This window comes from Chelonoidis abingdonii, chromosome 1 (genome assembly GCF_003597395.2).
Source record: "Chelonoidis abingdonii isolate Lonesome George chromosome 1, CheloAbing_2.0, whole genome shotgun sequence".
Taxonomy (NCBI): domain Eukaryota; kingdom Metazoa; phylum Chordata; order Testudines; family Testudinidae; genus Chelonoidis; species Chelonoidis abingdonii.
The window spans coordinates 373,894,260-373,905,114 of record NC_133769.1 but is presented as its reverse complement, the minus strand read 5'-3'; the positions used below and the strand labels follow the sequence as shown (position 1 = coordinate 373,905,114).

Below are 10,855 nucleotides of genomic sequence, written 5' to 3'. Positions count from 1 at the left end.
TCTGTTCCTGTCCTACCTCCAGATAATCTCCCTCCTCCACAGTTTATGTCATGTGGAAATTCTGAGGGTTGCAGTCACGCACATCTCTAATGAAGTATTGAACACCGGCCCGGACAGACCCTTGGGGAACTCCCTTGTACAAGTGCCACTAGACATGGACCATTGTGTCACTACGTTGGTCCAACATTAAGCCAGCTTTTATCCACCTTAGTCCTTCTCCAGAATTTTCTATTTACTGGCAAGATCTGTGGGCTTTCAAGTCTTTGCAAGGTCAGAACCATCCCTGCTTCCCTATCACAGACCAGTATATCTTCCTTCATAGAATCGTTAGGTTTATAGCTATGAATTTGCTGTGGTGAAACTCATGTGACTGTTTACTGATCATTCCTTTCCTAGTGCTTCAGAATTGTTCTTGGGACTGTTCAGATGATTTTTCCAGGGCTGGGTGGGTTTACTATCTAGTAGTTCCTGGAATTCCTCTCCTTCCCTTTTTTAGGGCACTACATTAGCCTTTTTCAGTCATCTGGACCTCCCTGTTGCCAGGGTTGTTACAAGATAATGGCCAATGGCTCTGCATATACATTCTGCAACTCCTTTAAAACCTGGATGCAGCGCATCCAGCCCATGATTGCTTGTCCGTTTTTCTAATAGTCCTGAACCACTTCTTTCTCCACAGAGGGACTGGTCACTTCTTCCTCCTGTGCTGCCCGATGCAGTAGTGGGGAGCTGATTTATTTGGAGACCAGGACAAAAAAGTTGAGATACATTGGCTTTTTCCACATCCTCTTCAAGGTTGCCTCCCTATTCAGTGCGGGGCCACACTTTCCTACCCAGTGACTTATTCTTGTTGTAACTCCTGAGAACTATTTGTTATATTGCATCTTTGCTAGTGCAGACTAAAGTGTGATTTGGCCTGTGTTCTATTCACTATGCATGCTGAGCAATATTTTTATACTCCTCCCTGGTCATTTGTCCAATCTTCCACTTCTTGTAAGCTTCTTTTTTGTGTTTAAGATCAGCAAGGATTTCACTGTTAAGCCAAGCTGGTCGCCTGCGATATTTACATCTCCACTTCTACCCCTTCCCTCATGCCTTTAGAGGTCTTTCCCCACTCAACTCCCACACTAGTCCCTTGTGAGGAAAGGGAAGGGAGCATGGCCTGGGGCGGGTGGGAGGAGGTGCAGTGGGTGCAGAGGCCTAGGGTGGAGGGGAGTGGAAAGAGGGCCTGGCCCTGGGACCATTGCAGAAGCTGTCTGCACCTACCCCTTCAGACCAGAGGTTTCTCCTTGCAGGGGCCAATGGGCATGTATCATATGGGGGCCTTTCTGGGGGTCCCTTCTCCATCCACCCACAGACTGGACTTGTCACCACCATGCAGTCCCTGGACCGGGAGAGGCGGGAGCAGCACGTGCTAACAGGTATGACCAGACCTGGGGGTTGGGCAAGGGAGGGAAGGTACTCTATGGGAAGCAGAGAGTGGCAGTAAGGGAAACAGGAACTAAGGGGCAGGGGTAGGAGGGGGCCCAGCTGGGCTCCCAGCTGGCATGGAAATCAGTATGTTTGCTGGAGGAAGGAGGCATATTGTGTGGGGCAGAGAAAGGGAGTGAGGAATGTTCAGGTTTTGGTGTTAGAGTGTTGGGTGGGTGAGGCAGGAAGGGAGAGGGACGGGAGAGTGGAGAGCACCCGGATTGGGCACAGGGTGCGGGCTGGTGGAGATGGGGCATGGTGGAGCTGCTCCTTGCAGGCGTTGGATGTGGTCCCCCTGGGTGGCACCTAGGGTCTCCAGGACCCCCCTCTCTCTTCCCACAGTCTATGCCCGGGATGGTGGCCTGCCCTCCAACCTGGCCAAAGTGACAGTGCGGATCTTAGTGGGAGATGAAAACGACCATGCTCCGCTCTTCGAGAGCGAGTCCTGCTCCTTGGAGGTGCCTGAGAACCAGAGCCGCGTGGCGCTCTACACCCTGCGGGCCACAGACTTGGATGCGGGCGAGAACGGGCGCCTGGAGTACCATGTGATGGGTGAGGGCCATGGGGCACATGGCTCACGCTGTGCTGGTGCTCCTCTTTCCGACCACAGCTCCTGTATGGGGGTCCTTCTCTGAGATCATTGACATGAGCATTAATACCCCGTCTGCCATGTGTGCTGCAGCGCCTGGGGCACAGGGTACAATCCACACCAGGCCCCTCCAAGGGTGCCTCCAGGGTAGAGTGTGCCTCCAGGGCTGTGAACATTGGCTGCAGTTGCTCCTCCTGAAGTCTCCCCAATCCTCTCCTGTCTGTGCCTGCTGAGTCTGTATCGGGGGCGTCGGGCTGAGGTTTGCACACAGCTCTGTGGTGAGGTGTCTGCAGCACCAGCCATCTGGTCCAGGTCAGAGCCCTCGAGCTGCAGCTGGTTCCGGTGCCTCGTTCTTGGGGCTCCTGGGGGCCAGCTGAGAGGATTGGTCATGGGGTGTGCTGGGATGGGGCTAGACTGTGCACCCTGTTGGGGTTTGCCACTTCTGCTCTACACTGGGGGAGTGTTTGCCACTGAGGTGGTGCCAGTTGTGGGCCATTTGCTGTGTGATTCAGAGGGGAGAGACCCCGTTCTATTTGCCCCATGGGTCCCTGCCTGCAGGGGTCTGTCTGCAGAACTACAGGGCACCATATCAGGGAAGGTCCATCATTCCCATTCCCCTCCCACTGGGCAGTATCAGGAAGTGTCCCTTGCTCCCACACCCCCGCTGAGCCATATCGGGAGAGTCCCTTGCTCCCCCACCCCCAGGCCATATCAGGGAGGTTCTCTCATTCCAATCTCTTCTCTCCCAGATGGAGACCCTGCCCAGGATTTCATCCTGGACCCTGCTTCTGGTGTGTTCTCCACCTCGCGCAGCCTGGACCGAGAGCTGGTGGCCTCTTACCAGCTGACTGTGGTGGCACGAGACCACGGCACACCCCAGCGCAGTGCCACTATGTCTCTGAGTGTGCGGGTGCTGGACCTCAATGACAATGCACCACGCTTTGCACAGGCAGCCTACACTGTGGAGGTGCCTGAGGACCTGCCCGTCGGGGCACTGGTCCTGCAGCTGGTGGCACTGGACCCAGATGAGGGCACCAACGGGCAAGTCTCCTACTATCTGGGCAATGAGTCGCTGGGCATGTTCCAGATGGAACCACAGAGTGGGCGCATCACCAGTGCCCAGGCCCTGGACCGTGAGCGCCGCCCCACTTACAGCTTCCTGGCCAAAGCCGTGGACTTGGCATCCTGGGAGCCCAAGAGTGCAACCGTGCGTGTCACAGTCACCGTGCGAGATGTCAACGACCATGTGCCTGCCTTCCTGCACAGCCCACTCTCCGTCAATCTCTCCCGCTACACGCCACCTAAGCAGGTGGTGGCCACTATGCAGGCTGAGGACAAAGATGCAGGTGCCAACGCCTCCATCCTGTACCGGTTTGCCACACCCAATCCCAGCTTCGCCATCAATTCCTACACTGGCGCCATCCAGTTGCTGCAGCCCCTAGGCTCTCTCAGTCAGCGCCAGCGCACCCTCTTCATCCTGGCCACAGACTTGGGCCAACCAGCCCTCTCCTCCACTGGTGTGGTGGTGATCTACCTTCAGGAAGAGAGCTACCGGGGTGTGCATTTCCCCCACAGCACCAGAGACGTGGCCATACCTGAGAATGCCGCCACAGGTACTGCCACCAGCCAGACAGGGCACAGGGTGAACAGTGTGGGGCTGGGCAGGGAATGGCCAGAATGAAGGGATAGAAACTGGGTGCTAGGGGTAATAAGAAATGGCCAGGTACTGGGGATAGGAACTGGGTGCCCAGGGTTAACAGGGACTGGCCGGGCATTGGACATTGGATCTGGGTGCCTGGGGAGCTGTTTGGTGGCATGCTGAGAGGGAGGGGGAGAAGCGGGAACATGGCGCGCTCAGGGGAGGAGGTGGGGCTGGGGCGGCGATTTGGGGAAGGAATTGGAATAGGGGCAGGGAGGGAGCGGAGTTAGGGTAGGGACTTTGGGGAAGGGGTTGGAATGAGGGCGGGGCAGGGGTGAAGTTGGGGCAGGGGCGGGGCCAGGGGCAGAGGAGGGGTCAAGCACCCACCAATGGGAGCAGAAGTCAGCACCTATGGTCAAGGCCCAGACTGGCAGGTGTGATACCCACACCTATGTCTCTTAGCCTGCCCTGGAAGCAAACGGTCCTTTTCCACCCCACTGGGTAACAATGCAGCATATAGGAGAAACTGAGGCACACATAGAATTCATAAAAATATTACCAAAAATTGCCACTGTCACATTCCTTCTCCATTTGAGCCTGCACTGAGCAGGGTCACTTTAACAAGTGACCTAGGGAAGTTCAGGTACCCTGTTTTGTGACAAGGTTTCAGCTATACCATTTTCACTCCTATTAGCATGAATCACTTCCATGTCATAATCTTGGAGGGTCAAACTCCAGCTTAGAAATTTGGCATTAAACTCATTTCATGCAGCCACATCAGAGAGGAGTGGTCAGTATTCACAGTAAAGCGCCACCTGAAAAGGTGGCTTCTTAAGAGCCCACACAATGGCCAGGCCTTCTTTCGCTATTGTAGCATAGTTCTTCTCCCTAGGGAGCAGGTGCATGATGGGATGTCTCTCCCACTTAGCATTGACTTCTATCAGCACCACACTCATCTGTGAACGCCAGGAAGGGCTTGTCAAAGTCCGGGTTTACCAAAAGCAGCTGTCAGCTTAGGGCCTTATTCAGTGCCCAGAGAGTCCTCTGGCACTGTTTGGTCCAGACCACCTTGTCTGGCTTCCCCTTCTTGTACAGTTCAGGTATGGGAACAGCTAAGGAGCAAAAGTGGGGTTCAAACCTCTAGTACAGGGGTTGGCAACCTTTCAGAAGTGCTGTGCTGAGTCTTCATTTATTCACTCTAATTTAAGGTTTTGTGTGCCAGTAATACATTTTAACATTTTTAGAAGGCCTCTTTCTATAAGTCTACAATATATAACTAACGTATTGTTATATGTAAAGTAAATAAGGTTTTTAAAATGTTTAAGAAGCTTCATTTACAATTAAATTAAAATGCAGAGCCCCCCAGACCGGTGACCAGGACCCAGGCAGTGTGAGTGCCACTGAAAATCAGTTCACATGTCGCCTTCGGCACCCATGCCATAGGTTGCCTACCTCTGCTTTTGTAGTACCCCGCCATCCCAATAAAGGATTGGGCCTCTTTCTTGGTTTAGGGTTTGGGCCAGTTTCTGATCTCCTCCACCTTGGCAGGCCCTGGCCATTGGTGGCCATTCCCTGTCAATGTACGCCAGGGCAAAGTCCTCCAGTCCCCTCAGTAACCGATCCACCAGGCACAGAAAGGCGGTGAAGGCAGATTTCAGCCTGGCATGTGGGGCCAATTGCACTTACCAGTAGCTATTGGTAAGGTCCATGATGGTGAGGTAATAGCTCCCCCCAAAACTTGTCTAGAATCTCGTCAGATTTAGGCATGGGGTAGGCATCGGATACAGTGACCATACTGAGCTTCCGACAGTCCACACAGAATCGACTCAACTCATCCTTCTTGAGCACCAGCACCGTGGGTGAGGCCCATGAGCCATTGGATGGCTGAATCACCTCTAAAGCCTCTCTCTCTACAGGTCCTGGGCTGTTTTCCCAGTGACTCTGTATGGGGAACACCTGATGGGAGAGTTGGCGCCTGTCTCCAGCAAGGTCAATGAGCCCAGGCTGGTTGGAAAACAGCTGCTGGTAAGAAGGTAGCACTGCTCAGATCTCTGCCTGCTGGGCAGGAGTTAGCTGGTCAGAGACAGGAAATGATTCCAGCACAGGGCCATCTCCTATCTCAGGCATAAGATCCGCCAGGTGATCCTCCCACTGCTTGTCTCATTGCCCGTACTCGGCCAGCACCAACTTTTCCCTGTCAAAGTACAGCTCCATCATGTTGACATGGTACACTCAGTGACTGAGAGCGCAGCTGGACAGTTCCACCAAGTTGTTCACCTCCTTAAGCTGTCTGACAACCTTAAAAGGCCCATACCAGGCAGCTTAGAGTTTATTCTTCTGCATTAGGATGAGAATCATCACCTTGTCATCTGTGTTCTACAAGTGGGCATGTGCTAAGTGGTCGTACCAGACTTCCTGTTTTCCTTGGGCCCTGGCTAGGTTCTCTGTGGCAAAACCCATAAGATCAGTGAGCCTTTCTCAAAAGGACAGCACATAGTCCACCACTGGTTCCCCTTTGAGGGAGGCCTTCCCCTCCCACTCATCCCTCATCATGTCCAGTGGTCCCCTCACTCTCCGCCCACACAGTAATTCAAAAAGGAAGACCCCTGTAGATTTGTGGGGTGCAAACAGCAAGCACTTATCCCAGTCCTGCAGATGCTGGTCCATAAAAGTCCTCAGCACTATCTTCAGGATCCTATTAAACATCGCCACCAGCCTGTTGGACTGAGGGTGATGTGCAGAGGCCCAGGTGTGCTGGACCCCCAGTTTCTCCCACAAGCACTGGAGCCTAGCTGACATGAAATTGGACCCCTGGTCTGTAAAGACCTCCCAGATGAACCCCACTCTGCTAAAGATGGTCATAAGCATGTCTGCCTCAATGGAGGACAGAGCTACTGCCTCTGGGTAGCAGGTAGCACAATCTACCACCATCAGAATGTATTTCTTCTCTGCCTAGGTTGCCTTGCTGAGCGGCCCCACTGTGTCCCTGGCCACCTTCTGAAAAGGTTCCCTTATGATGGGCAATGGTCTCAGCACTGTTTATGCTTAGCCCCATCCTCTGGCAGGGGTCGCAGGACCTGCAGTACTATTTGGCTGTGTCAAAGACTCCGGGCCAGTAAAAGTTCTGCAGTAGCCTTTGTCAGGTGTGCTGTGTCCCCTGATGTCCTGAGAGGATATCGTGGGCCAGGTACAATAGTTTTCAGTGGTGCCTCTGGGGAATCACCAACTGTCTCCTGATCCCCCCCAAAGTTCAATTTTCCCAGTCGGAACTGATTCCTGGCACAGGAATCCTTTCTCCCACAGGAATCTGTCCCTGCCATTCTCCTTAACAGGTTTTTACACTGCTGTGGTCAGCCATGGCCCTCAGCTTCTCCAAGGAGGGATCCTTCTGCAGTTCAGTCTGAAATTCAGCTCTTGGGGTAGTGAGTGTGACCTGTCCCTCTCTGCTGGTAGGGGCTGGAGTTGCAGCAACCTTTGACTGTGCCTCAGTTTCTAGTCTAACCTCCTTAACAGTGATGATCCTAGATGACCCTTGTGGTCCCTTCTAATCCCATGGTTCTATGTTCCTCACTTCAGGACAAAGTCTCGGGCTCAGCCCCATCTCAGGGACCATATTTCCCCCAAGGTGGAGGCTCATTAGCCACATGCTTGGTAGTCCAGGACCCTGGGTCAGGGTGGTGCTCTCTGGCTCTAGAAAGAACCAGGGAGCAATCTGCATCATCCGACCAATCATCCAGATCATTTCCCATCAGCACCTCCACTGGTAGATGATCCTGGGCCCCAGCCTCTTTGTGTCCTTCGTTGGCATTCCTATTTCAGGGAAATCTTCATTACAGCACCTCACTGTGTTTGAACACCCCTCCTCATCGCCAGCTATTCATTGAGCACAAACTGATCCAGGACCACCACATCAGGCCATGCCAGAGTCACCTCAGCACCTGTGTTCTGGTAGCCCTGGGCCCTCCTCCCACCCACCTCTCTAGGGATGATATGGTGATGGCTGCCTCCCCTGTGAGTTAAATACACTGGGGCATGTGTGTTGACAGCAGAGGCCTGAACATCGCATTCCATAGATGGGCTGACCTGGAGGCCTCCTCCCCCTGGGCTATAAGTACACTGTCAGCCCCACCAGCCTGAGTATCTGGCCTTCCTTCCAGCTGGCTTGCCCCAGGTTAGCCCTTCGAAGGCGCCGTTGGGCTACTATTTCATTAACCCTTGGCAGTTTTGCCCATGTTTGCTCTGTTTTCCAACAAACATTACATTTCAGGGCCTGAGCTCACATGGAGAGGGCTATCACATCAGCCATCACCACACTTCAGCTTTACTCATGTCCCATTTCTGGAGCGCCCCTATTTGACCCCCTCTTTGGGTCCCAGACCTGGGCCAATCTCTTTGGGTCTCTTTTCATACCCAGGCCTTCTGTCAAATTCATCTGCCAACCAGCCTGCCCTGCACAGATCCTTAGGCTTCCAGTCCACTACCCATATTTTCAGCTCGTGGGGACAGATCTCTCAGAGTTGACCCACCCCAAGAAGTTTGTACAAATCATCCAGTATAGCAACACCTGCACCTTATCCCATTACTGGAGAGATTCTTCCAGCAGGGTGGTGGCAACCATATATGTCACACCCTGAGTCTTTTACACCCAAAACCTTTTCCTGTGAGCCTCAGGTGTCAATTGAACTTAAGCGTCTCTCACCTGGAGTCTGACGAAGGAGGTCAGATGGAGAGACACACACAGCTTGAACAAATATCAGAGGGATAGCTGTGTTAGTCTGGATCTGTAAAAAGCGACAAAGAATCCTGTGGTACCTTGTAGACTAACAGAAGCATTGGAGCCTAAGCTTTGTCGTTGAATATGTGAATACGCATGCATCTGACGAAGTGGGTATTCAACCATGAAAGCTTATTCTCTAATACTTCTGTTAGTCTATAAGGTACCACGGGACTCTTTGTAGCTTGAACAAAGGGATTCACTACAGCTTGGCTGGGTGCTGGGCTGACCAGGATGGTATGTGCTTTAATCTTCATTTCTCTGGATTTAGAAGGGCTTCCTGTGCTGTGTGCCACTGACTAATAAATCCAACTGCTGTGACAACGCTGTCTGAGTGTCCATGCGAGTGCTTGGTGAGGTGCATTAATCCCTGCAGAGTGGACAAATCTCTAGCAGGAGTCTGTCTCAGTGAGACGTGCTGAACAGAGCTCATGCTGTGAAACAGGAGCGCTGCAGCCCCAGAAGGCCAGTCTAAGGAGGTGGTGAGGCTGCATGGCTAACCCTGAAGGAAAAGTGAGACTCCTGAAGAGTGGAGTCTGGCACACTAGAGGGCATCAGTATTGAGGAACTGTGGGATGCTAGGGGCACATGGGGCAACCAAGAACAGCAGGGTTCTAGAAGTGGGGCACAGGGGCCTTCTGGGGATGGGAACATGGGGCACTGGGGTAACTAGGAACAAGGGGGGCTGGGTACAGGGTCACAAGGTACTGGGGTTGCTGGAAACAATGAGATGCTGGAGACAGGGACGGGGCACTGGAGTAGCTGGGGAGGGGACACAGGACACCAGGATAATTGGGAAAAGTGGGGGGCTAGGGGCAGGGACACAGGTTATCATACTAGCCTTGGACTTGGGAAACCTGGTTTCAGTTCCTTGCTTGATCATAGGATTCCCATGTGATCTTGGGCAAGTCCCATGAACCAGGCCAGGCCTCCATTCCTATCTGTGCAGGGATGCTGGGGCAGATTTGGTTGTTGGAGCACAAATGTCCCAGTCAGCTCAGTGGAGCTCTAGGGACATAACTGGGGCAACAGTAAGGTCAGAGGGGGTTTGTGTTGGGTTACCCCCACACACACTCCAGGATGCCACCTGATGTACTGGGGTCCCACTGAGCCCACTCGTACCACCAGCCTGGGCTCCCTCACCCTGTCCTGCAGTGCCAGGACCTCAAGCCTTCTCCAGCACACACACTGGTAGGGACACACTCAACTGCAGAGAGACACAGACACTGAGATCAGCTCTGCGTAGGAAAACTCAGCTCGGGGATTGCCTAGCATTCAAGTGCACACCCCCTCTGTAGCGTAAACCCAAAACTGTATTGTCTTGCGCCACACAGAGAATTGTACAGTACAAGCTCATGAAATCTGCCCCCTCCCTCAATATGGAGGAAGATGTGCACAGCTTCCCCCAAAGTTATGAATCTCACGAACTGGGTTTTAGAAAACAAAAGTTTATTAACTAGAAAGGATAGATTTCAAGTGATTATAAGAGATAGCAAACAGATCAAAGTAGATTACTGAGCAAATAAAGCAAACACACAAACTAAGCTTAATACGCTAAAGAAACTGGCTACAAGTAGTAATTTCTCAACCTAAATGTTGTTTTAAGCAGGTTGCAGAGGTTCTTGAAGACAAAATTCTTTTGCTTGCAGCTTAGAATTCCAGATATTCCTTTTACAGGCCAGACACCTTCTAACCCAGGTGCAGTTCTTCCCCAGTTCAGTCTTAGGTGTTTTAACAGTCGTCTTGGGCAGGAATTCAGTGAAGAACCGACCCCTGATTAACTCACTCCTCAGCCTTACATAGGATTTATATATGGCGGGAATCCTTTGTTTCCCAGTTTGATCCCCACCCCCTGCTAATGGAAAAATAACCAGCAGTCCAAGATGGTGTCAAGTACCAGGTGACATGATCACATGATCCTGCAGTGTCAAAGCAGTATCCCAGGCAGCTTCTCAGGAAGGTGGGAGATTAGCATCTTCAGAGACCTATTGTTCTCCCTAATGGTTTATTGACTAACCAGCAAGACTGATTGCATTTTGATACATAGTCAATATTCTAACTTCAGATACAGACATGATACATGTATACAAATAGGATAATCACATTCAGTAAATCATAATGTTTCCAATGATATCTCACATGACCAGTCTTGCATGAAACACATCTTAGTTATGCCATATTCATATCATAACAATATCTCTATGAAAACTATGGGGTGTAGTGTCACAGGGTTAATGGGGTTAAAGTGGGTTCCAAGAAGGCAGTGTCGAGGGCATCAGTTGGAAGCAAAGTTGGGGGTCATTGGGGCTCCAGGAGAGAGACATATGGACTTATCACAGTGAGCCAAGGATGTAACCCAGGCTTCCAGCCCCTCACCGCCCCCCCC

General features: G+C 52.1%; 1 protein-coding gene across 1 annotated transcript in view; it reads left to right on the top strand.

Moving 5' to 3' along the window:
* DCHS1 (dachsous cadherin-related 1) overlaps nt 1-10,855 on the top strand; it is a 136,776-nt gene that overhangs the window by 95,919 nt on the left and 30,002 nt on the right. Inside the window, exons 12-14 of the mRNA XM_075061880.1 lie at nt 1,293-1,418; nt 1,810-2,019; nt 2,806-3,669. Coding sequence (XP_074917981.1) covers nt 1,293-1,418; nt 1,810-2,019; nt 2,806-3,669 — 1,200 coding nt within the window. The remainder of the gene's footprint in view (nt 1-1,292; nt 1,419-1,809; nt 2,020-2,805; nt 3,670-10,855) is intronic.